This window comes from Ictidomys tridecemlineatus, chromosome 4, assembly GCF_052094955.1.
Source record: "Ictidomys tridecemlineatus isolate mIctTri1 chromosome 4, mIctTri1.hap1, whole genome shotgun sequence".
NCBI classification, from domain to species: domain Eukaryota; kingdom Metazoa; phylum Chordata; class Mammalia; order Rodentia; family Sciuridae; genus Ictidomys; species Ictidomys tridecemlineatus.
Genome location: NC_135480.1, coordinates 60,131,500 through 60,159,285, shown reverse-complemented (window position 1 = coordinate 60,159,285; position 27,786 = coordinate 60,131,500). Strand labels below are relative to the sequence as shown.

The following is a 27,786-nucleotide window of genomic DNA, read 5'->3' as shown; positions in this document are numbered from 1 at the left end:
GGATAAGCAAGAGGGCACTATTGGTGATGGTGTCCTTCTTGTAAAGCCGGCAGGAGGTTCCATCATGCTGGCAGTATGGAAATTCATGACCTGTCTTCTATTCTGAGTTCTGGTTGGACACTGCCATGGGCAAAGGATTTGTCCATGGGATAAGCTTTCAGATTGTTCTGATAGTCTGAGGTGAGCAGACAGGGGCCTGCCTAAAAACACTGCCCTCTTGACTGGACCAAAGCTTTGAAAGCAGTGTTATTTTCTTTTCTGGAACCCACATGGAAAATTAAGGCATTTATTTGGCCACTAAAATAAATTTTTATTGAATACCTATTATGTGTCAGTCATTGGTTGAAGGCTAGGAATTTAAAGTAAACTCAGCAGGTATTTTATAAAATATAAATATATTTACATAGTGTACTAAAGAAATACGATTTCTGGCCAGGCAGATGGTGTATGCCTGTAATCCCAGTGTCTCTGGAGGCTGAGGAAAGAGAATTGCAAGTTTAAGGCCAGCCTCAGCAACTTAATGAAGGCCCTTTTTATTTTTTAGAAAGGGCTAGGGATTTAGGTCACTGGTAAAGCACCCATGGATTCCTTCTCCAGTACTCCCCCTACCACACACTAAAAAAAAAAATGTTCCCAGCACAAATAAAGAATTATCAATACTCAATAATAGAAAACAATTAAATCAATAAAAAAAACAAGAAAAGATTTGAACAGAGACTTCAACAAGCGAGATACATTGGTGACAGTATTACTAGCCATTAGGGAAATGCAAACTAAAACCATAATGAGATTCTACTGTACAGTTATTAGGATGACTAAATCTTAAATGGACAATACCAAGGGCTGGGTGAGGAAAAAGAGCCACTAGAACTCTTACTGATGGGACTTCAAGATGATACAGTCATTCTGGAAAAGTTTGACATTTTTTGTGTTTTTTTGTTTGTGTTTATGGTAATGGGGATTCACTCCAGGGGTGCTCTGCAACTGAGCCATACCTCCAGCCATTTTAAAAACTTTATTTTGAGACAGCGTCTTGCTAAGTTACTGAGACTGGTCTTGAACTTGTGATCTCCTGCGTCAGCATCCCAAATTGCTGGGATTACAAGGTGTATACCACCATGTGTAATCAATATTTTCTTATAACCATAACTTACTATGTGTCCCAGCAATTCTACTTTTAGGTATTTAGCCCTATAAAATTAAAATTTATATTCACGCTAAAATATATACATGCATGTTTATCACAGCTTTATTTGTAACCTCCCCAAACTGAATATAGTCCATATGTCCTTCCTTTGTGAATGGATAAACACGCTATGGAAAACTACTCAGCGATACAAAGGATTGAACTATTGGTGCACACAGCATAGATGAGCCTCAAAAATTTTATATCAAGTGAAAGAAACTAGTCTCAAATAGTTTTGTCCTATATGATTGCATTTATACGACATTCTGATAAAGGCAAAACTATAGGGATGGAAATTAGGTCTGCTACTAAGGATTAGGAATATAGGGTCAGCATGAGGGATACTTTTTTGTTTTCCTGTGTCCATTACATTGATATAACTATGTATTAAAATGTATAGAACTATATGCGTGCAAAAAAAGTTAATTTCATCATATATTAACTTTAAAAAAGTTTCAAGCATAATACCTGCCATATAATACAAGCTCAGTGAATGCAAGTTACTTTATTCTATATTTCCAGGAAATTGACATATATCTAACTGTTATATTTTTTATGTTTGTATAATTGATGTGCTTATCTCACCAAATTGTGAGCCCCTTTAGAGCAGGGACTGACCTTATTTAGTTTGTCTCTGTTTTCTTCAATGACCAGCATATCCTATAACAAAATATGGGCTTAATCACTGTATTGAATGATTGACCAATGTCACTATAGCAACATGGATTAGGCTGAGGTGGGTGTTCAGGGCAAGGGAGATTTTCATAGATTTTTAAGTGGGATGGGTAAATAGCTGTATGAGCGCAGGAAGCTGCACAATCTACTTAAGATTCTAGTTTCTGTGATGTCTGATATGGATGTATAACACAGAGTTAATGCCTTCTCTTCTGGAGCCAAACACACATGACTCTCCCTCTTACCACCTATGCAAGCTTGGTGAAATTACACAATTTATGTCAGCCTGTTTCTTCATTAGCAATTGGAATAATAATAATGATAGGTACCTTATAAAGTTTCTGTGAACCATAAATAATGCACCTGTACAATGCTTGGTAACAGTTTTTATTGTTATCATAAGAAAGAACATATATTTTGATGCAAACAGTATTGTGTTCAAAACTTGGCTATATTACTTACTACCTTAGGCAAATAATTTCACCTCTCTGGGCCTTGATCTTTTTATTGGTACTGGGAATTAAACCCAAGGGCACTTAACCACTGAACCACATCCCAGCACCCCCACCCCCTTTTTTAAATATTTATTTTTCAGCTGTAGTTGGACACAACACCTTTATTTATTTAGTTATTTTTATGTGGTGCCGAGAAGCGAACCCAGGGCCCCGCATGTGCCTGGCGAACACTCTGCTGCTGAACAACAACCCCAGCTCTATCCCAGGTCCTTTTTGTTTTTTATTTTGAGACAGAGCATTGCTAAGTTGCTTAGGGCCTCTTGAAGTTGCTGAGGCTGGCTTTGAACTTGAGATCTTCCTGCCTCAGTCTCCTTAGTTGCTGGGATTATAGATGTGTGCCACTGTACCTGGTGGTCTTGATTTTTTTAAAAAAATTATTTGAGGAAAATAACTGCTTGCAAGATTATTGTGAGAACTTAATGTTTGCAAAACCCTAAGCACCATTCCTGGCACATGATGTGTACTCACTCTGTTTTTTTCCCCTCAGCTTGATGGTACAGTGAGGTTTGGCCTATGTAGCAAGAATTCCAAGTTAGTCTTCCCATCGTTCCATGGGACTACAACATTCAGGAATAGGAGCAACCACAGCAGTGTGGCTGACTTGATGAGGGCCAGGATACTGTAGTAGATTGTTGTATCTTTGCCCGAGTGGTTGATGTTAAGAAAGAGGGCATGATAGAGTATTTCTAGGGGCTTCATCTTCTCTGGAAGCTTGCTCAGTGTCTACCTGAGAACTTTAGAAAAAGGTCTGGTTTTTAAAAAAAGGTCTGGGTAATACCTTCTAATGTTTCCCTACCCATCTGGAAGACTAAAGGATTTTGAACAGCAAATTGTACTATAATACTTTAGAAGATGTGCTTGAATTTTAGCAAGATAGAAGTAGACTTCTTTGGCTATCATGAGCTAATTTGTATGAAGATAAGTATCAGGGCTATCCACAAAAATTTTTACCACGATTAATAATAATTTTTATTCTGCTCAGCTTTGGGTGTCATTCCTTAATATCCAGATAGCTCTAGACCAAGTGTTCTCTGCCTCTAATTTCTGCCTTACCAGTTCCTGCTGAACATGCTGCCAGTGATCTTCCTAAATTACATTTTTTGGTTCTGAATTTTCTGAATGATTTCCTTTTTCTGTTTCCTCTGACTTCTTGTGTCGAATGCTCCATTTTTTCACATCTGGCCTTAATAATTCTTTTTTTTATTGGTTGTTCAAAACATTACAAAGCTCTTGACATAGCATATTTCATACATTAGATTCAAGTGGGTTATGAACTCCCATTTTTACCCCAATTACAGATTGCAGAATCACATCGGTTACACATCCACATTTTTACATGATGCCATATTAGTGACTTCTGTATTCTGCTACAGATTCTCTAGTTAGGCAGTGGCACATGTCTGTAATCCCAGAGACTTGGGTGGCTGGGGAAGGAGGATTGCAAGTTTGAGGCTAGCCTCTGCAACTTAATGAGACCCTGTCTCAAAATAAAAAATAAAAAGGGCCCCTGGATTCAATCCCCAGCGCCAAAAAATAGAATAGAATAGAACAAAACAAAACAATAAAATAAAATAAATTGTCCAGTCATACCACTTTGGTCTGACTCCTGTTCTCTTTGTATCATAAACATTGTCTATTTCCATTCCCTTTTCTTTGCTCAGGTAGTTCTCCCTACCTAAAATTAAACTCTCATATTCCTCTCTGTCTATATCAATCTTAGTTGTCCTTTGGTATGAGCCAGCCTCACTTTTCATGCACTCTCCCTGACTTTTTCATCCTCACTAATTTCCCTCATCTCAGTACTAAGTCCCACAGCACATAGCCTGTATCACTCTAGTTAGTACTTAATTAGAAATTGTCTTTCTTTGTGCCCTAATAATTGTGACTGTGTTCGTTTGTCTGTAAATTTGTCTTTCTCTGCAACTACTGGAATTACTAAAGCACAACCCATCTGATTACTTCTACCTTGTAAGGGTAGCGTGGTAGAAAAGGAGCATCCTATAATGTGTCAAACCCAGCTGATTATATATTTATTTAATTCTCAACCACTCTGTGAGGTAGTTGTTATTAACTCCATTTTAGAGATGCTGAAACTATGAGTAGCTTATTTAACTAATCTAAACTTTAACCTGCTCTTTAGCTAGTGCTCTCACTCTGGTTTTAGATCATCTGACTAGTTCATGTTATCATGCATTCATTCCCTTGCTCTATGCTACAGTCATTTCAAATATGCTCTTCATATCCTATCACTGTGCACTTGCTCCAAATCCTGATCCTGGGAGAGCAAGAGTACAATGTTGATTGGTCAGTGGGGTCCTTTGGATTTGTAAATTTCTCCCCATGATAAAGCTAAAATCAGTAGAATTGTTTCTCTGGAGTTGCTCAGGTCTGGGCTCTGTCCATGTTAATGAATGACTTGTAGGTCTGCTTTCCTCTGTGACCTTCTTCCCTGCCCTGTTCTGTGAATCATGTGCAAAATCTGACTGATAGAGGCCAGATCATTTTAGTTGAAATAATGGGAAAACCTTAGAGAAAAAACACTAGAGGGACACAGATAAAGAAATAAAAGAAAAAGACACTGAGAATACCAAAAGATTATGTAACAGAGCAAAAACATATGTTTTTGGAGCAAAAAAGATGATGTATGTAGGTGTACTTTATTAGTTACTGGACCTTGGAAAATTTCTGAAATTCTGTGAGCTTTTATCCTCACCACAATTTCTGCCTTAAATGATTATAGCAAAGAAGAAATCATGTATATGTAGTGCCCTGCCTGTGTCCTGGTTTACAGTTGCAATATTACTACTACTTCTTTTCCTATTACCACTGCTACAGTGTACTAGTCCTGTGCTAGCTACTCTTATGTACACTTTTCTCCTAGAGTCTCTACAAGAAATCTGTAAGACTGATAATATTTATAGTAAGGAAACTGACTTAATAAGACTGACAATGCTTAGTTTTCCATTTTGGGGGAGGGAGTTATTGCAATTCAGATCTGCATCAGACTGATAACATTGTTCTAAACATGGATTGTTATGATGGTGTCACACTTCTGTGAATATGCTAAAAACCATTGAGTAGTATGCTATTAGATTTTATAAAAATCTTAAGAAAATGAAAGTTTTGCTACTTTGATTGGAGTGGTGTCACTTCTACTTGCCTTTCTATAATCCAATCCTTAAGAATCCTTAGAACTCAATAACACTTTGAAAGCCTTATTGATTTTGGTCTGTATTTCTCTTACTTCCAACTTTGACAGAGAAGCCTTGATGCTTCCAAGTCTGAAGTATCAAAGAGCCCTATTTTGCTGAAAATGAGGTTGCTCTGTTTTTGGGTGGGTATCTATGGCTTTTGAGAACACCAGACTGATGAGTCCTAAGACATTCTCTTTGGAAATATTTTGTTCTTTTTCCCTCCAAACCTCCTCCCTCCCTCGCTTCTTTCCCTCTTCCTTTTTTATAGTTGACCCTGTTTCTGAGGAAACAAATGACAAAGAAGCTGTAAAATAACCCAGGTTGTAATTCCCTTTCACCCACATACCAGCGTCCTGAATCAGTTTCTTGACCCTTATCTTATGGAGCACCATGTGGAGAGTCATCAAAGACAACAGGCTGAGTTGTTTTGGTTTTATTTTTCCTGGATTCACCTTTGTGCTCAGGGCCTCCCTTTGATTCCCACTGCTGAAGTATCACTCCCAGGCACCATGTTGGCCTAAGGGAAGCAGAACTTTCCCTTTTGTTTCTGGAACCAATTCTGAACATTGATTTTCTTTGCATTCCCCCTTCTTTTTTTTCTGCTTAATTTTGGCTACACGCAGATTAACCTTGGTATAGGTTTCAAATAGATACATTTATGTTGCTGCAGCAATTCTTCTTTGACCTTAGTTTGGAAGTACCTTTTTGCTTTTCTTCTTTTTTAGCTCTCTGCCTATATCCTGGTGCAATTACCATCCTATCTCCTACTTCAGTGTAATAATCTGAGCTCTAGCCTTAATCCAGGACAAGTATAGATTAGAATCTTCTCAGGTACTTGGGACAGAACAGAGATGATCAAAATCATGACTAAAGAAATTTCCTCTCCCCTCATCTTTCTTGTAAATAATTATAGGGAAGTTGTCACATTCATCTACCAGGAATGGCTCATAGTTTATGGGCCACAACTTCCATTGAGTCCAAGTTTTTTGGCACTGCTTTTGGGTTTCTTAGAATAAACTATTTGGAAACTGACTTTTTAAGATCTGGGATGTTGCTATGTGCCTAGGCTGGCCCAGAACTCCAGGGCTCAATCAATCTTCCTGCCTCAGCCTCCTGAAGAGCTGGGACTACAGGCATGTGCCACCAAGCCTGGCTCGGACATTGAGTTTTTATATTTATTTAGCCTTATTGGGGGAGAGTGAACATAGGCTCTAACACATGCTAAGCAAGTGCTGTACCACTGAGCTACAATCTTGAGCTCTAATTTTTCCCCCCGATCCTGGGGATTGATCCTAGGGCCTCATGCTTGCTAGGTGAGTGCTCTGTCACTGAGCTACATCTCTAGCCTGGACATTGAGTTTTTAAAAGTCTAAGTATCAGCTTTGGAATTCAGGTCCACATTTTATAATAATAACTGTAGGGCCAAGTAGTTTGGAGGTTTACTTTCCTCATCTATAAAATTGAGATGAAAATAAGAATCTCTTTGCCATTGGCAAGCCCTCAGACTAGTGAGAGAGGTATATGTATTAATAGCCAATGATAGTAGCACATTTTAAGGACTGGTAGTAATGGCATTCACAGGAACTTGGAGCTTCAAGAGAAATAAGGGTGTGGTCTAATATGTGCTGTATAGCAGAAGATACATTGTCAGTTGGCACTCAGACAAGGATACCAGTTGCCAGACAAGCTGAGCTATGCAGCAGAGAGAGTTTACAATCTGTCCCATTGCCTTAGCCAGATACAGGATGAGGCAGCAGCTCCCCCAGATGGTATTCCTCATGTTTCCAGGAAAACCCAGACTGTGGCTTGTTTTGACAGACAAGGAAATTCCTTCTCACCAAGCAGGCTGTTGTTTTGATTCCTCCCCTCTTTGTTGTGCAGTCTGCTTTGTCCTGGATGGCAGTCCTGTTGATGACAGGGATTAATTACATTTGTAAGGCTTATTTGTATGTCTGTATATGTCTGACTATATCTTTGTATTTCTTTGAACATATAAGTCATTTTTTGCTTGGTTACATGTCTTTCTTGAGTTTTGATGTTTCTTTGGTGAATGACAAAAAGTGGAGGAAGGGAAAGAAGACTGAGCCAAGGAAGTAGGGGCTGAGAGAAAGCCCACAAACCAGATCAGAGACCAGGGAGAAAGGTAGAGGCAAAGGGTTAGGCCTAATGCAGGACTTTGAGGTAAAAGCAGAGCCAGATAGGTAATAGGAGCCCAAAGATACTGTTAGTCTAGGCAAGCTCTGGGCTCTACAAAATGGGAGGCAGAATGCAAGGGCCAGGAATGGTCACACCATCAGAGAGAAAAATTCTACTAAGTTTCTGACTCTTCCTGTCCAAGGAAGAATAGGCAGCTGGCTCCCAAGGCCCTACTTGCCTTTGTTTGTTTGTTTATTTATTTATTTATTTATACTGGCGATTGAACCCAGGGCCACTTTACTGGTGTAAAATAAACATTATCCTAGCCCTTTTAATGTTTATTTTAAGACAGGGTCTCACTAAGTTGCTTAGGGCTTGGCTGCATTGATAAGGCTGGCCTTGAATTTGTAATTCTTTTTCCTCAGCCTCCCAAGTTGCAGGGATCACAGGTTCCTGCTTGCCTTTAGATCTAATTGGTGTTTATTTATTCAAATCTCTGTTCATGTGTGTCACATTCAGTGTACTTCATGGTATTAGGAAGAATTGGTTCCCAGTGGAATGTTTGATTCACTTGTGGATTAATAACATTCTTTTTATTCATTCTTGTGTTGTTTTCTCCTTTTTTCCTTACCCCTTTTCTCTTCCTTCTACAAATTTATTTAGTGTCTGCTCTGTGCTGGATGCTGGATGTGCAAAGACTAATAATAATAAGGCAGACACATTTCCTCCCTACAAATATCTCACATATTATTGAGGCAGAAAGACATGCATGTTCAATCCTGGTAAGTTTTATGACAAGAGTTCAGTGTGCTCTGGAAATATAGAAGAGGGAAGGTAACCCATCTGAGGATTTCAGAAAAAAACTACTCAGGAGAGATGATGCCTGTGATGAATTTGGGGTGACGGGTAGGAGTTAACCTGGTGAGAGGGCTGAGAAGGATATACCAGGTGGAGGGACAAATATGATGTCTTTGGGGATTTATGAGTCAGTGGTTCCTTTTTTTCCTGCCCTGGTGTGGGGAATTAAACCCAGGGTCACTTAACCACTCAGCACATTCCCAGTCCCCTTTTATTTTTTATTTTGAGCAGGGTCTCACTAAGTCTTCCTGGTCTCAAACTTACAGTCCTTCTGCCTCAGCTTCCAAGTAACTGGGATTATAGGTGTATGCTACCACACCTGTTATTTCTCTTTTCTTTTTTTTAAACTTTAGAATGTAACAGTTGAGCATGGAAGGAGAATTTGAAGATGAAGTTTGAAACGTAGGTATTAGGCAGTTTTGTGCTATACTGAGGAACTTGAATTTTGTCCCCAGAACAATGAGCTAGAAGTAAATAGAATTGGTTGTAATTTTGACTAAAGGTATGTTTGGAGTAGGCTTTGCAGAAGAGGTGAAACGGAAACTTCATTTTAAAACATGAGCTGGAGTTTACCAGATAAAGAAAGGAAGGAGAACTTTTTAGGAAAGGAAAACATTATGAGTTAATGTAGGAGGCAAAAAATATGGCAAGTTTGGGAAATATCCGTAGGGAGGTGTCTAGAGAATAGTTCCTTTATCTGTAAGATAGGACACCAGTAAAATATACCTTCAGTGGTATTTATAGTAAGTGGTGTGAGGCTCAAAAAAGATATTTGTGAAGAATCCTTTGCATACCACAGAGCTATGCACAAATTTCACTATTATTATTACCCACTTTGTTCATATTTCCATTAAGTGTCCAATAGCATTAGGCCTTCCTGTGTCCATGCACGTGGACATGACCTTAACTGTTCATCACTGACAGGGTGAGGGTTATTACCTCTTTCTTCTAGCCACTTGGCATCTTGAGAAAGAGTAGCTAAGAGGTTCCTTGGACTCAGAGTTGGAGTGTTGGTTCATTCAGGATAAGCCACAATAAAGATTATGAGCCCTCTTGCCATGGGACCCAAGTCAGAATATTCATAAATTAAATATTGATAAGTTAAATATTAATTAATTAAATATTCATAAAGCATCATCTGCATAGGCATAATGAGATATGGGGCCATTGCCCTAAGTTTTTAAATTTCTCCTCTTATAACTGTGAAGTAGGCTGCATTTTACAGGCTTAAGATGATATGGTGGTAAGCATCAGAGATGGAATTTGAGTCTGTATCTGTGAGAGTATTTTTCTTTTCTTTCTTTTCCTTTATGTATATGTTGGAGGGCACTGGGGATAAAACTCATTGGCACTCTACCACTGAACTATATTCCCAGCTCTCTTCTCCTTCTCCTCCTCCTCCTCCTCCTCCTCCTCCTCCTCCTCCTCCTCCTCCTCCTCCTCCTCCTTCTTCTTCTTCTCCTCCTCCTCCTCCTCCTCCTCTTCCTCCTCCTCCTCCTCCTCCTCCTCCTCCTCCTCCTCCTCCTCCTCCTCCTCCTCCCTTCTCCTTCTTTCTCCTTCTCCTTCTCCTCCTCCTCCTCCTCCTCCTCCTCCTCCTCCTCCTCCTCCTTCTCCTTCTTCTTCTTTACAGGATCTTGCTAAGTTGCCTAGGCTAGCCTCAAAATTGCAGTCCTTCTGCCTCAACCTCTTGAGTTGCTGGGATTATAGGCATGTGCCACCATGTCTGACTGAGACTGTTTTTCTTATATGACACTTCATAAGCTTTCTGATATCTTTGGGTAAAGAACAAGTTTCTTGGTTAGATGAGAGTGGAAAATTGTGAGATTGAAGGCAATATGGGGTTGGAAGAATTGGAGAGAGAGTTGCTGGGCTTTTTCTTGGAGATTGAGTATTAGCCCTTTCCACCACATAGAATCATGGTTTTTTGCCTTCTAGGACAGGTCTCTTTTATATATCTATTTCACATAGGTGCTTCCAATATGTCTAGTTAATCTCTATGTCTTCAGTTTCTAGCACAGGACTTGTTATAAAATAACTACTCAGTAAATGCTGGTTGGGCAAATGGATGAAGTGTTTCTTATTAAAGGTTTCTGGAATCCCTAACATTTGTATTACTCATTTCTGTCCTTTTTTTTTATGGTACTCTGACATTGTAATAGAAGATTTTGTTTGTCTTACTATCTGACTTTTTAAAAATTATATTCTAAAGGTGTGAAGTAATATTTCATTATATGGTTTTGATTTGTATTTCCCTTGTGACTTATGATGTTGAGCATCTTCTCATGTGCTTATTGGTTGTTTGTATATCTTCTTTGGAGAAATGTTTTTTCAGATCCTTTGCTCATGTTTAAATTGTTTTAACTATTTTTTTAAATTGAGTTGTTAAAGTTCTTTATATATTCTAGTCCCTTGTCAGATATGTTGCAAATATTTTCTTTCGTGGGTTATATTTTCACTTTTTTTTTCCTACTAGGGGTTAAACTCAGTGGCTCTTAACCACTGAGCCATATCCCCAGCCCTTTTTATTTTTTTATTTTGATACAGACTCTTGCTAAGTTGCTGAGGCTGGCTTTTTTTTTTTTTTTAAATATATACTCTTTAGTTGTAGCTGACACAATACTATTTATTTATTTATTTGTGGTGCTGAGAATTGAACCCAGGGCCTCAGATGTGCTAGGCGAGCTGTCTACCACTGAGTCCCCTGAGGCTGGCTTTGAACTTGCAGTCTTCCTGCCTCAGACTCCTGAGCCACTGTGATTATAGGCATGCACCACTGCACCTGGTCCCAGTCCTTTTTTATTTTTTATTTTGAGAGAAAGTCTCACTAAATTGTGTAGGCTGACTTTGAACTCATGATCCTCCTTCCTCAGTGTCCTAAGTAGCTGGAATTAGGGTTGGAGATGTAGCCTAGCACCACCAAAAAAATAAATAAATAAATAAATAAAAAAGGAATGCTCGAATAGTTGGAATTATAGGTATATGCCAACCTGGAAGTTTTGGTAATATATTGTAGCCGCTATGGGTGGTACTCTGCCCTCTCTGGGGCTTAGTATTGTGCTTGTTTATTTGTTTGATGATTGGTTAGATTATTTTTATAGTCCTTTTCTCCTTTTCCTTCGAGCCTCTGCTGTTGCTCCTCTAAGAGTGTGAGAAGCTTTGAGTATGCCCATAGAGGCCTTTAGATGAAAGTGATTTGGCAGAGCACCCTTTGACTGACTTCTTCCCTGGCCACACCTAGCTTAAAAGCTGTATTAATTAGCATCTGATTGCTCTGTTGTTTTCAATAATACCTGGAGGCATAAATGACTTCTCACACTGGTCTGATCATATTAGGGCTTCTTTGAAAGAATAATTTCTTTCTTTCTTTTTTTAAAAAATATTTTTAGATATAGATGGACACATTGCCTTTATTTTGTTTATTTAGTTTTTAAAAAAAATTTTTTTTAATATAGTGCTGGGGATCAAATCCAGTGTCTCACACATACTAGACAAGTGCTCTACCACTGAGCACAATCCCAGCCCATGAAAGAATAATTTCTGAGGTTAATGTTTGAGATGTGCTTTTTAACCTAGAGAGTTTTTTCTAGCTGTGTTTGCCCCTATTTCTCAGAAGAAAACTCTTTGACCTACAGTTTATTTTATATTACTGGTAGATTTTGCTTTTCCTGGCTTCAGATACCTTAGCTCAACTGTAGTCTGAAAATTTTAAGTGGAAAATTCCAGAAAAAAAATGATTCATAACATTTTTTTTTCTTGTCACACTGGGGATTGAGTCACATGCTAGGCAGGTGCTCTATCACTAAGCTATATCCCCAGCCCCTATAAATTTTAAATTGTACACTCCTCTTTATAGCATGATCAAATCTCATACCATCCCTCTCTGACTCACCCCAGATGTGATTCATCCATCTTTGTCCAGAGTATCCACACTGTATGTACTATCTGCCTTTTAGTCACTTAGTAATGATCTTGGTTCTCAGATTCACTATTGTGGTATCTTAATGCTATGATTTTGTAACCCTATTTTATTTAATTATGGCCCCAAAGAGTAAGAGTAGCAATCCTGACAAGTTGAATATGTCAGGGGAAGGTATAAAATGCTTACTTTAAGTGAAAAGGTAAAAGCTCTTGAGTTAATGAGAAAAGAAAAAAGATACATGCTGAGATTGCTAAGATAAATAAATGGTAACAGTGAATCTACCTGTGAAACTGTGAAGAAGGAATGAGAATTAATTTTGTGTGTTAGTTTATTGTCATACTTCAAACTGAAGGCTACAAGGCTACAATGCATGATAAATGCTTTTAGGAATGAAAAGGCATTAATTTATCATGTATAGGAGAAAACATAGTATGTAGTGTTCAGCACTGTTCATAGTTTCAGGTATCCACTGAGGGTCTGGGAATGTATCTCCCTCAGATAAAGGGGACTATTTTATCTCCAATGAATCTGCCAATTGTTTCCCAGATGCCTTTCACTACATCTTCTAGTTTTTCAGAGCATCCTTAGCTTTGAACCACACTGCCTACTTTCTCTAGAGGCAATATCTTAGAGCCGTGGTTCTAGAACTGTGTGTAAGAATGACACCCTCACTTTAGGAGCTGAGTACTTAGTGGAGGAATTATACTCCCAGAATATAATTGTCATTTTATGAGCCAGTACAATTGTAATTGGTGCCCCAGTATCCTCAGTGGTGCTGTCATCCAAGATGAAGTTCCCATCCTGTGAATAAGGGCTGAGCAGGAGAAGGTAGGCCCACCTCTTAGCTAGCTATACTCTCCTAGAACTTAGACCCCCCAAACAGGTATAGCTGGGGCCAACATGAGAATGTTGGTGTTCTGTTCCTTCTAGGCAGTTAACTGTCCAACGGGAACCTGGGGAAGAAGTCCTGTTTTCTTGGTTGTACCATTTTGGAGCAGAGTTTCTGTCTCACTGAGTGGGGTGATATGGAACAGATCTTAGTTCAAATATACTCTTGCTCTTAGCAAGTTTTACTAGATTTTCTTGAGGATATGCATATTCACTTGCTGCAAGCCAATTTATAGAGACTTTAAATGGTTGTTTTTGAAAAATAATTTTTACCAGTTTCATTGGAGACTAGAGTCATGGGTCTTCTTATACTATCATGCCAGAAATGCCCTCTGAACCATCAGTTTTTGTAAATATCCTTTCTTGTGCATTCTATACAGTGCTATATATTCATCTTTTGTAAATGTGGCAGTATTGACCCCAATTAAGAAAATGTTTTCTTCTCTCTGAGGACATCTATTCTAATTAGCAATCTATTTCTGTCCTCTTGTCATAAGACAAAGGTTCCCCATCCAGTAGTCCTTGGCTAGTTTGTATAGTTTGTTCCTGATAGTTTGCAAGACTGAATGTTGGAGTTTCCTATTCTTTGCCATTCTCGCTAGATACCTAGCAAACTGCAACCATAGATGCTGGCTTTAGAATTTTACCTGTGTCATGGACCCAGTGCCATGGTGAGGATCATTCATGACAAAAAAACTGAACTTTATCATCAATCTCAGTAGGATTCTCTGTACCTTCATGTACTAGGTACTGGAAATAAAGAGATAAAAGGAGAGGTGAAGCTGGGTGCAATGGTGTTGGCCCCTATTCCCAGCAACTTGGGAAGCTGAGGTAGGAGGATCACAAGTTTGAGGCCAGTCAGTTCTGGGCACTTAGCAAGCCCTTCAGCAACTTAACAAGACCCTGTCTCAAAATAAAAATATAAAAGGGCTAGGGTGTAGCTCAGTGGTAAAGTGACCCTGGCTTAATCCCCCACCCTCCATAAAAAAATTGCTCAGTGATAGAGCACCACTGGGTTTAATCCCAGTACTGAAAAAGAAAAGGTGAAATTGCTGCCATGGACAAAGTTCTCCTACTAGTACAGATAGCTGTGAATAGCTGAGGATACTCTATAGTGTTCTAAATGAACACTGTAGTAGAGTCACAGAAGAGGAGGACATAAATTAGCTTTGTCCATGTCCAGAATCACTGACATGTACCTGATTCGGAACAGATGACTAGGTACAAAAGGAGGAGGAGAGTGTTTTAGACGAGATTAATATGCACAAAAATATTGGACTGGTGAAAAACTTGGTACTCAGAGAATGTGAAGGAATTCATTATCATTGGGAATGGCAGTGCAACTGTACTAGGTTCAGAAGAGATCTCTAAGAGCAGAGGAAATCTCTACTTGGACCTTCTAGGTTCTTGAAGATATTACAGAAAAAAATTTAAGGACACATCAGGTAGATGTGTGGTAGAGCAAGAGATTTATTATAAAGGGGAAAATACACACCCAAGAATGGGAGTTCAGGCGGTCTCAGAGAGTGAGTGAGTTTGCTCCATCTTGGTGTGCATTTCTAACATTTATAGAGGGACAGTAGCTAGAGGGCTGAACTAGAGGTAGAGTCAGGGCTAGATTATGGAATTTTCTGCCAGTTTTCTTTGTACTGTGCATTACTTTGCATATTCTTTTCTTTTTTTGGCTACTGGGGATTGAACTCGGGGGCACTCAATCATTGAGCCACATCCTCAGCCCTATTTTGTATTTAGAGACAGGGTCTCACTGAGTTGCTTAGCGCCTCACTTTTGCTGAGGCTGTCTTTGAACTTGTGATCCTCCTGCCTCAGCCTCCTGAGCAGCTGGGATTACAGGCATGCACCATTGCACCTGGCTACATTTGCATATTCTAATCATACTACTTCCTACATAGGAAGTCTCATTAGCATCTTAAATCTCCATCCAGGAGTGTGCATCTTTTTTTTTTTTAATTTGTTCTTTTTAGTTATGCATGATAGTAGAGTCTATTTTGACATATTTATAAAAAAATGGAGTATATCTTATTCTAATTAGGATCCCAGTCTTATGGAAGTACATGATGTTGAGATTCACTATGGTATATTCATATATGTACATATGAAAGTTATGTCAGTTCATTTCACTGACTTTCCTATTCCTATACCCACCCCCTTCCCTTTATTCCCCTTTGTCTAATTTCCTGAACTTCTGTTCTTCCCCTCCCTACTCCCTTGTTGTGTGTTAGCAGCCATATATCAGAGAGAACATTTGACCTTTGGTTTTGGGGATTGGCTTATTTCACTTAGCATGAGCATCTCCAGTTCCATTTACTTGCAAAAGTTATAAAGTCATTCTTCTTTATGTTTGAGAAATATTTCATTCTTTTTTTAAAAAATATATTTTTTTTTAGTTGCAAATAGACACAATATCTTTATTTTGTTTATTTAGTTTGTTTATGTGGTGCCGGGGATTGAACTCAATGCCTCACACATGCTAGGCAATCACTCTGCCACTGAACTACAGCCTCAGCCCCTAATATTCCATTTTTTATCCATTTTTCTGCTGAAGGGTCCCTAGGTTCCATAGCTTAGCTGTTGTGAATTTTAAATCCTCTGGATATATACTGAGGAGTGGTATAACTGGGTCAAGTGGTTGTTCCATCCCAAGTTTACTGAGGAATCTCTACACTGCTTTCCATGGTGATTGCACCAATTTGCAGTCCCATCAACAGGATATGAGTGGGATTTTTCCCCACATCCTCACCAACATTTATTGTTACTTGTATTTTGTTTTAAAATTTTCTTAAAAATTTATTCTTTTGGTTATACATGACAGTAGAATGTATTTTACATGACATCATACATGTAGTATAACTTGCACTTCTTGTGGGTTGTACATGATGTGGCATTACACTGGTTGTGTATTCATATATGAACATAGGAAAGTTATGTCCACTTCATTCTACTGTCTTTCCCATTCCCATCCCCCCTCCCTTCCTCCAATCCCCATCCCCCCCCAACCCCCACCAATCCAGTGAATCTCCATTTCTCCCTCCCTACTGCTTATTGTGAGTCAGCATCCACATATCAGAGAGAACATTTAGCCTTTGTTGTTTTAGGGTTGGCTTATTTCATTTAGCATAAATTTTACCAATTTCATCCATTTACCAGCAAATGCCATAATTTCATTCTTCTTTAATATTGAGTAATATTCCATTGTGTATATGTACCACATTTTCTTCATCCATTCATCGTTGAAGTTAACCTAAGTTGTTTACACAACTTAGCTATTGTGAGTTGAGCTGCTATGAACATTGATATGGTAGCTTTACTATAGTATGCTGATTTTAAGTCCTTTGGGTATATGCTGAGGAGTGGGATAACTGGGTCAAATGGTGATTCCAGTCCAAATTTTCTGAGAAATCTCCATACTGCTTTTCAGAGTGGTTGCACCAATTTGTAGTCCCTCCATCAACGTATGAATATACCTTTTCGCCCTATGTGCTTGCCAACTTTTATTGTTACTTGTATTCTTTTTTTTTAAATTACAGATGGACACAGTACCTTTATTTTTTATTTTTACGTGGTGCTGAGGATTGAACCCAATGACTCAAATGTGCGAGGCCAGTGCTCACTGAGCTACAACCCCAGCCCTGTTACTTATAATCTTAATAATTGCCATTCTGATTCGAGTGAGGTAAAATCTAAATGTGATTTTAATTTGCATTTCTTTAATTGCTAGAGATGTTAACATTTATTCATATATTTGTTGATTGATTGTATTTCTTTTTCTATGAAGTGTCTGTTCAGTTTATTTGCCCACTTTTTGATTGGGTTATTTTTATTTTTTATTTATTTATTTATTTTTGGTGTTAATCTTTTTGAGTTCTTTGTATGTTCTGGAAATTAATACCTTATCTGAGGTGTGAGTGGCAAAGATTTTCTCCTATTCTGTAGGCTCTCTCTTCACACTCTGGATTGTTTCTTTGCTGTGAAGAAGCTTTTTAGTTTGATACCATCCCATTTATTGATTTTTTAATTTTACTTCTTGCACTTTAAGAGTCATGTTGAGGAAGTATTGGTTCCCAAGGAAACATGTTGGGCCTATAGTAATTGCAGAGTTTCTGGTCTAATATCTAGATCTTTGATCCACTTTGAGTTGAGTTTTGTACAGGGTGAGAGATAGGGGTTAAATTTCATTCTGGTACACATGCATTTCAAGTTTTCCCAGCACCATTTGTTGAAGAGTTTGTCTTCTTCAATGTATGTTTTTGGTGCCTATTTATGTAGGTTTGTCTCTGTGTCTTCTATTCTATTCTGTTGGTCTTCATGTCTGTTTTGGTGCCAATACCATGCTGTCTTTGTTACTATAGCTTGTATAGTATAATTTAAGGTCTGCTATTTCGATACCTTCTGCTTTACTTTTCTCACTAAAGATTGCTTTGGCTATTCTGGGGCTCTTATTTTTCCAAAACTGCCTTTTCTATTTCTATGTAGAACATTTTTTTTTATTTCTTACATACATGACAATAGTGGAATGCATTTCACAGTATAGCTAAAGCTAAATAGCTAAAGCAATTCTAAGCAGGAAGAGTGAAACAGGTGGTATCACCAACACTTATTGTTGTTTGTCTTCATAATAGCTGCCATTTTGATTGGAGTGAGATGATATCTTAAAGTAGTTTTGATTTGCATTTCTCTGATTGTTAGAGATAATGAGCATTTTTTTTTTCATATATTTGTTGATTGATTGTATATCCTCTTCTGAGAAGTGTCAGTTCAGGTCCTTGGCCCATTTGTTGATTGGGTTATTTGTTTTTTTGGTCCTTAGTTTTTTTAGTTCTTTATATACTCTAGAGATTAGTGCTGTATCTGATGTGTGAGGGGTAAAGATTTGCTCCCAGGATGTAGGCTTTCTGTTCACCTCACAGATTGTTTCTTTTGCTTAGAAGAAACTTTGAACTTTGATTCCATCCCATTTATTCATTCTTGGTTTTAATTCTTCTGCTATATATAGGAGTCTTATTAAGGAAGTTGGGGCCTAATCCCACATGATGAAGATTAGGGCCTACTTTTTCTTCTGTTAGACACAGAGTCTCTAGTTTAATTCCTAGGTCCTTGATCCATTTTGAGTTAAGTTTTGTGCATGATGAGAGATAGGGGTTTAATTTCATTTTGTTGCGTATGGATTTTCAGTTTTTTTTCTCAGCACCATTTGTTGAAGAGGCTATCTTTTCTCCAATGTATGTTTTTGGCTCCTTTGTCAAACATAAGATAACTGTAATTATGAGGGTTAGTCTCTGTGTCCTCTATTATGTACCAGTCTATTTTGGTGCCAATACCATGCTGTTTGTTTTACTGTTGCTCTGTAGTATAGTTTAAGGCCAGGTATAGTGATGCCACCTACTTCACTCTCCTTGCTAAGGATTGCTTTAGCTATTCTGAGTCTCGTATTTTTCCAGATGAATTTCATGACTGCTTTTTCTATTTCTCTGAGGAATATCATTGGGATTTTGATTGGAATCACATTAAATCTGTATACTTCTTCGGTCTGTATGTTATCATTTTGACAATATCAATTCTACCTATCCAAGAACAAGGTAGATCTTTCCATCTTCTAAGGTCACCTTTGATTTATTTCTTTAGCATTCTGTAGTTTTCATTGTAGAGGTCTTTCACCTCTTTCATTAAGTTGACTCCCAAGTATTTTATTTTATTTTATTGAGGCTACAGAAAATGGGGTAGTTTTCTCATTTCCCTTTCGGAGGATTTGTCACTGATATCAGAAATGCCTTTGATTAGTGTGTGTTAATTTTATATCCTGCTACTTTGCTGAATTCATTTACTAGTTCTAGAAGTTTTTTGGATCTTCTAGGTAGAGAATCATATTGTTGGCAAAAAGTGCTAATATGAGTTCTTCTTTACCTATCCGTATCCCTTTAATTTCATTCATCTGTGTAATTGCTCTGGCTGGTGTTTCAAGAACTATGTTAAATAGAAGTGGTACAAGAGGGCATCCCTGTCTTGTTCCAGTTTTTAGAGGGAATGCTTTCAATTTTTTTTCCATTTAGAATGATGTTGGCCTGGGTCTTAGCATAGATAGCTTTTACGATGTTGAGATGTGTTCCTGTCATCCCTAGTTTTTCTAGTGTTTTGAACATGAAGCGGTGCTCTATTTTGTCATGCTTTTTCTGCATCTATTGAGATGATCCTATGATTCTTTTTTTTTCAAAGAGAGAGAGAGAGAGAGAGAGAGAGAGAGAGAGAGAGATTTTTAATATTTATTTTCCAGTTTTCGGTGGACACAGCATCTTTATTTTATTTTTATGTGGTGCTGAGAATCGAACCCAGTGCCCCGCACATGCCAGGCCCACATGATTCTTATCTTTAAGTCTGTTGATGTGATGAATTACATTTATTAGTTTCCGTATGTTGAATGAACCTTGCATCCCTGGGATAAACCCCAATTGATAGTGGTGTACTATCTTTTTGATATGTTTTTGTGTTTAATTTGCCAAAATTTTATTGAGAATTTTTACATCTATATTCATTAGAGATATTGGTCTGAGGTTTTCTTTCTTTGATGTGTCTTCGCCTGGTTTTGGGATCAGGGTGATATTGGCCTCATAGAATGAGTTTGGAAGTGCTCCCTCTTTTTCTATTTCCTGAAATAAATTGGAGAGTAATGGTACTAGTTCTTATTTAAAGGCCTTGAGAACTCAGCTGTGTATCCATTCAGTCCTTGATTGGTAGGCTTCTGATGGCATCTTCTATTTCATTGCTTGAAATTGATCTGTTTAAATTGTGTATATTATCCTGATTCAATTTGGGCAAATAATATGACTCTAGAAATTTGTTGATGCCTTCAGTATTTTCTATTTTATTGGAGTACAAGTTTTAAAAATAATTTCTAATTATCTTCTGTATTTCTGTAGTGTCTGTTGTGATATTTCCTTTTTCATCATGTGTGTTATAATTTGCGTTTTCTTTCTGTTTCTCTTCGCTAGCATGGCTAAGAATTTGTCAACTTTATTTATTTTTTCAAAGAACCAACTTTTGGTTCTGTCAATTTTTTCAGTTGTTTCTTTTGTTTCAGTTTCATTAGTTTCAGCTCTATTTTAATTATTTCCTGTCTTCTACTCCTTTTGGTGTTGATTTGTTCTTCTGTTTCTAGGGCTTTGAGGTGTAATGTTAGGTCATTTATTTGTTGACCTTTTCTTCTTTTAAGCATTGAACTTTCCTCTTATAATTGCCTTCAATGTGTCCTAGAGATATTGTTATGTTGTATCATTGTTCTCATTTACTTCTAAGATTTTTTTTTTTTTTTTGTTACTAGGCATTGAACTCAGGGGCACTCAACCACTGAGCCACATCCCCAGCCCTATTTTGTATTTTTTATTTAGAGACAGTGTCTCACTGAGTTGTTTCACACCTCACTTTTGCTGAGGCTGGCTTTGAACTCTCAATCCTCCTATCTCAGCCTCCCAAGCTGCTTGGATTATAGACGTGCTATACTACACCCAACTTACCTCTAAGAATTTTTTAATCTCCTCCTTTATTTCTTTTGGAATCCATTGTTCACTCAGTAGCATACTTTTTAGTCTCCAGGTATTGGAGTAGCTTTTATTTCTTATTTTATCATTGATTTCTAATTTTATTCTATTATGATCTGATAGAATGAAGGGTAATATCTCTACTTTTTTGTATATGTTAAGAGTTACTTTGTGGCATAATATATGGTATATTTTAGAGAATTATTCATAGACATAGCTATTTTGACTAGCTATTTTAAACTAAGCATTCTGCTACATGTTATAGGAAAAACTCAGGTAAAAGACACTCATTCAATTTTTAATAATGATATACTCTGTTTTATGCCAGGCCTTATGCTTGGGGATGGGCCTATGGAGCTAAATTAATTATTCATTTAGTTGTTCCAGAAAATTTACAAATGCTGGTTGAAGAGATAAATGATAAATGAAATACAGTATTCACTTTTGAGTTGCTTAGGGAGTTGTTATAGAACAATGAGATAAGCATTGTGATAGATATATAACCCTGAGAACCAAGGGGCAATTAACTTATCTCGGAGAAGTCTGGAAAACTTTACAGAGAGAGACTGTATCCTTAACAAACAAAAAGTAGGAGAAAGCATTTTATATGGAGCACCTTATGCAGAGGTTTGAGGAGCATGAAGTGGATTAAATGTGTCTATAGCAGGGGTTAGTAGTTTTTTCTATAAAGAGCCAAACAGTAAATATTTTAGACTTTGCTGGCTTTGAGTCACTGTAACAATTACTCAATTCTGTCTTTGTAGCATGAAACAACCATAGATAATATATCAGTGAGTGAATCTGACTATGTTCCAATAAAATTTTATTTACAAAAGCAAGTGGCAAACTGGATTTGTTCCATGGCCACAATTTTCTGACCACTGGTCTGTAGTGTAAGGTCTTGTAGGAAAGGAGAATGGCCAAGACTGGGAAGTCAATCTATGGGCCACCTTGTAAAAGACCTTAAATGACAGATTAAGAAGTCTGGAAATAATGGGGAGTTGTGAGATTTTTAAGTAGGTAAATTGGTCTAGTTAGGTTTTTACTTTCTATAGATTATTCTAGTGTTTAATATGGTAGAATTGAGACTTAGATGTACAAAAATGAGGGAGAAATGACTCTCCTCTCCCTAACTTCTAGCCAAGGGCTTCTGATGTCATTGTGGACATGTATTTCATCTCTGAGTCATCATTGTTCTAGCACTGTGTGTTAAAGACATTCAGAGCTACATAGCTAAAATTTGGGTCCTTGCTGGATGTTTAGGAGATAAACAGGAGTTGTCTAATATAGAACATGTTGTTTATGGATTCTTAATACTAGATAGTGGGCTTTCACAGGAAATGGGAGTAGAGGAGGTCATGTGGTTTGGTTTAGAAGATATGGAAGGTAGGTAGTGAGGAACAAGATTGGATGGGGAAAGAGGATTAACTGGTTTTAAGAAGAAAACCAATTAATTTAAAATCAGCTCTTCCCAGGAGAGCTGCTCAGATCCCTATATCCAAAGATGTGTTGCTCTTCTTCTGGCCTATGTTAGAAAACTCTGAGCCTGTATTATGGGAATTCTAGAGAGATATCCTTTCTTCTCTATTCCCATCCACACTACTTCACTACTGCCAGCTACTGGGAGATCACTTTTCTGAGCTCATGAGCTAAATATACCTAGTGACAGCTGGTACCTTGGCACTTAGGCGAGATATTGAGATATTCAGCTGCAGTTCTAGCCAGTGCTCCATTCCTTCTGGTGAGGCAAATTAAGACACATCTTTTAGAGAGTCTCTTTGGATCCTCTTGAGGGAGGAGCTGTTTGTTCAGAGTCTGAAACAGTAAATCCTGTTTTGTGAAAGCCAAAAGTGGCCTGTTTTGTTTTGGCTTTTTGTTGCTTTTGAACTTTTTCTTTAATCAGACTTCAGCTGTTAACTGGATATAGCACAGTATTAAAGTAAGATGTAGTAATGAGTACCTCAAATATATTGGACATCAGAGTAGTAGTTCAATATAATATTCTAGTGTGTTATGCTTATAACTGGGTGTCTGGGAGCTTCTATCAGTGGGATATGGTTGGCAGGGAAGATAGACACATAAAAAGACTCATAAAGGTATGCATAGTAGTTGTGCGAACATAGAAAAGATCATCTTTGATCAAGAGTCTTTTTCTCTTGCCAGGTGTGATGGCACATGCCTGTAATCCTAAGGACCTGGAAGGCTAAGGCAAGAGAAATGAGTGCTAGGCCAGCCTAAGCAACTTAGGTCCTAAGCAATTTAGTGAGTTCCTATCTCAAAATAAAAAATAAAAAGGGTGAGGATGCCCCTAGTTTCAACAAACAAACAAACAAACAATAGCGTGTTTGCTTTGAAAACACAACCTCATAATGAGTCAGTCCCTTAGCCACTGCCCTCCCTTTCTAATCAAATTATATTTCTTAAGCCTCTCCTATATAAAATTGTAAAAGTCACTGGAGTTTGGTATTGTTAGATCCTCTTCTTTTTAAATATGTTTTTAGTTGTAGGTGGACACAATACCTTTATTTTATTTATTTGTATTTGATGCTGAGGATCAGCACAGAGCCCCACGTGTACTAGGTGAGTGCTCTACCACTAAGCCAAAAGCCAAGCCACTAGAACCTCTTTGTTTTGTTGTTGTTTTAGGAGACAGTCCGAAAAGCAAGGCTTAGGTTCAACTTTACAATATACTTTGGGGCCAATAAAAAAGATCCTTGTAAAGGTAATTTATGACTTCTGCAAGCATGTCTCATCCTACTCAAATGAGAGGATAATTAGCTCTTTGTTTGAGACACTAATAAACCAAGAGGCTGAGAAGCTTGCCCAAAAGCCACATAGGAAATAAGTGGCCTGTTTTATAGGTTCTGATCTCTTTATAGTATATTGTCTTTCTGACTCTTAAGGCTTGATTGTTGCAACCTCACTTCTTTGTTCTCTAAAATGGTTCCAAAAAGAATCAGGCCCTTCCTTCACATAAATTGTCTATCTGCCTTTTCCATCATTTGGCACCATCTTCTTGCTGGTCTTGTTTTCTGACCCTGTTTCCTCTTGGCATGTGTTATGACACCACTAAGGCTTGTATGTTTGTATGTGAGTTCCTGTGTAGGTACTTTTATTTTTTTCCAGAACTGGGGATTGAACATAGGGACATTTTACCAATGAGCTACATTCCCAGCCCTTTTTATTTGGGGACAGGGTCTCACTAAATTGCCAAGATTGGCCTTGAATTTCTGATCCTCCCACTTCAGCCTCCCAAATCACTGGAATTACAGGTGTGTACCACGACACCCAGCTTGTGTAGATCTACTTTTTATACTTTCTGTGAGCTTCTCTGCTATATCCATATTTCATGATCAAGCTTTCTTACTTCTTGTGAGTTCCCTATAAACAGCTGGTATCTCCTATCAGAGTATTTCCTAGAGTTACCTGGTAATTGTAGAAAAATCCCCTTCTTTTAGTGTTTCCTCTTCTAAGGCCTTTTGGTAGCTCAGTGAGGATAAACATATAACATTTTTGTCTGTTTTGGTTACTACTTCTTGCTTTAGTACCTGGAACTATAGCTGGTACATGGAAATTTTTATTAAATATATGTTGAAATCTTAGTTACTTGAGAGACAGAGGCAGGAGGATTGCTTGAGCCCAGGAATTCAAGGTAGCCTGGGCAACATAACAAGACTGCATCTTAAAAATACATACACACACACACACACACACACACACACACTCGTGCATGCAAGACAATGCAAGAAAGTTTAGATGTAAAATGTTTGGGTTATGAGAGTCTTAACCTAATCAGTGCATTAATCCTCTGATAGGAATTAACTGGGTAGTAACTGTAGGCAGGTAGGGTATAGCTGGAGGAGTTGCATCACTGGGGGGTGTGCCTTTGAGGTATATATTTTGTCCCTACTGAATGGAGCAGTTTCTCTTTGCTATGTCCTAAGCTGCTTTCCTCTGCCACACCCTTCTGCCTTGATGTTCTGCTTCACCTTGAACCCAGAGTGGTGGAGTTGGTCATCTATGAACTGAGAACTATGAAACTGTGAGGACCAAAGTAAACTTTTCCTCCTGTAATTTTTTTTTCAAATATTTTGGCTACTACAGTGAAAAAGCTGACTAAAATGTGTGTGTGTGTGTGTGTGTGTGTGTGTGTGTGTGTGTGTATACTAACTTATAAAGAGTAAAGATGTATTTTGGCTGACAGTTCTGTAGATTCCAATCCAAAGTTGAGTGTCCTAATTTCTTTGGGTCTCTGAGTAGTGGAGCAAAAATGACTTATCACCAAATCAGGAAGTAAAGAGAAAGAGGAGGAGGCTGGAGGCCTACAATTCCCTTTGATGGCATGCCCTCAGTGACCTAAGGATCTTTCAAATATTGCATCACATCTCAGTAGTGACACTTTATAAACTAAGCCTTTAACACATGGACCTTTGAGTGGTACTTATCTAAACCATAATAATGAATCACTAATGTTAGCTTATATTCAATGGGAGTGGAATCCACCTTTGATAGGAGAATTGTCAAGGAATTTGGGGACAATTTGAGAATTTGTGGATGTTTTAAAATCATCACAGCAAGTAATTTAACTTTCTGAAACTAATATGATTTGGGTACAAATTGCATTATCTTTGAGAATGTTACTATTCTTATTTCTAGAATAGGTGTGATAATTCATTGGCTGTGAAGATTAGATGAGAAAATATTGTGAAAGTTCTTAGAATATTTCTTAGTATATAAAGAAGTACTCAAAAATTGTTAATTATTCTTTCTATTTTTTCTTCCCTCTTTTAGCTTATTAAATTCCAGTTAACTGTCATTTATCTTCCCATAATTCAAAAAACAGTATGAGGAAAGAATTTCTAATTCATATTTATTTTTTTCAAGTGAAATATATTACAAGAAAATGTAGTCTCAATGGCAACTAAGACATATGCACAAGGAAAGATACATGAGTGATATAATACACATGCATTGGGTAAATGGAATGTGCTGTGGATAGCTCGAGGCAAATAACTTGAGTGGAGATCTTGGTGTGCTGGCTCCCAGGGATCTCTTGTGACTTGTGTGCTTTCCCCTTGCAGTTCCTGAGGGAAGACCTCAATTACCATGACCCAACAGTGAAGCACAGCACCTTCCATGGTGAGGACAAGCTCATCAGCGTGGAGGACCTGTGGAAAGCATGGAAGTCCTCAGAAGGTAATAGGCAGCCTGTTGTCATTCCTAGTTGTTAGAAGGCTCAGAGAAGAGAGACGAAGATAGCAAATTGAACTTAAAGAAATAGGAACATAAAATACTAGTATGATAAGAACATAAAATACTTAGTTAAAAAGCAAATTATTGAAATGATTCTATATATAGTCATTGAATAAGACTAAGTAGTCACTATGCTGGGAACTAGGAAAGATTCTCCAGAGTCAGAATGTTTTTTGAACTCTAGCTTATTCTCTACTTCTCTCCTTATTCCCACCCCATGGGAATCTCTTAGCTTCTGATGCATCATCTCTAGAGATAAAGAGCTTGCTGGTCTCTTGAGGCAAGCTGTTTCTTCTGTCGCTCCCACTTAGAACCAAAGTAAAAGTTGGATTCTCCTTTGAGTCTTCTCTTTTCCAGGTTGAGTAGCCCTACTTCTTTGAGAAAACCTTTTCTCAGCCTCGTCCTCCTCCTCAGATATCTTTTTTTTTTTTTTTCTCGGTGCTGGGGATTGAACCTAGGGCCTTGTATATACAAGGCAAGCACTCTACCATCTGAGCTATATCCCCAGCCCCTCCTTAGATATCTTGGTTTTCAGCCTCGTCCTTCTCCTCAGATACCTTGGTTTTCTGTCCGTAAAAAATTTTGTGAACGTGTTTCTTAGATCCTGGAGTTGGACACAGACTCCCAAATTCTTACAGAATTGATCTGGATTGTCACCTCAGTTCTGAACCCTGTTCATCTGTTAACATAGTCTAATTAGGTACTGGTCCCTTCAGAAGTCATTACTCTACTGATTTGAATTGAATTTATTAATGAAAACTTTAGATCTTTTTCATGTATGATGAAACTGCTTAATCATGACTACCATTTTTTTTTCTGTAGTACTTTCAGAGTATTGTGTAAAGGAATATGTCTACTTGTGTGAGATTTGACAGGAAAAGTAAAAAGAGGGCTTAAGCTTTCTCTCCATTTATCTCTGTGACTAGAGCTTTCTTTGATATAAAAAAAAAATTGGAAACAGTCTCTTTTCAGGGTCCTTAGCATGGGTTCTTGTGTTAGTCAGCCTTTTGTCTCTGTGACCAAAACACCTGGCAAAAACAATTTAGGGAGGAAAGATTTATTTTGGCTCATGTTTTTGTAGGTTTCATTTGATGGTTGGCTAGCTCTGAGGCAGAAACATGGAGGAAGGGCCTGGTGGAAGAAGGCTGCTCAACTCATATTAGCTGGGAAGCAGGGGTGGAATGTGGAGGGCAGGGAGAAGATTAAACCCTCTGCAGGTAGCCAAAAGTGACTTGCTTCCTTTAATTGAGTCCCACTCCTAGTAATCCATTCAGCCAATGGATTAATCCACTGATGAGGTCAGAGTTTTCATGATCCAATCACTTCCCCAAAGCCCTCTAAACACATGAGACTTTGGGAGACATTCCTAAGATATAATGATAAATCTAAGAAGGGTTTTCAGATGAGGAACCTTAGGCCTTGGCCTATAAATTCGCTAGTTCATTATTATGCATTTAGTAGAGCCAGGACTTCAGTTTTGGCCTTCTAATCTCCACGTCAATGCTTTTCCTTAAAATCTTGGTTGAAAGCACTGATCTGGTGATAGAAAAGACTACTTTTGGTAGAAATGAGGCAGTTTCTATTTTTATTTAAATTTTTACCTAGGATTATGG

At 37.9% G+C, this 27,786-nt stretch overlaps 1 protein-coding gene across 6 annotated transcripts in view; it reads left to right on the top strand.

The window, feature by feature from the left end:
* Positions 1 to 27,786, top strand: part of Stim1 (stromal interaction molecule 1) — a 214,119-nt gene that overhangs the window by 122,664 nt on the left and 63,669 nt on the right. For all 6 annotated transcript variants that reach the window (XM_013357672.4, XM_005323132.4, XM_040284868.2 and 3 more), the window contains exon 3: positions 26,002 to 26,116. In XM_013357672.4, the coding sequence (XP_013213126.1) occupies positions 26,002 to 26,116 (115 nt within the window). The remainder of the gene's footprint in view (positions 1 to 26,001; positions 26,117 to 27,786) is intronic.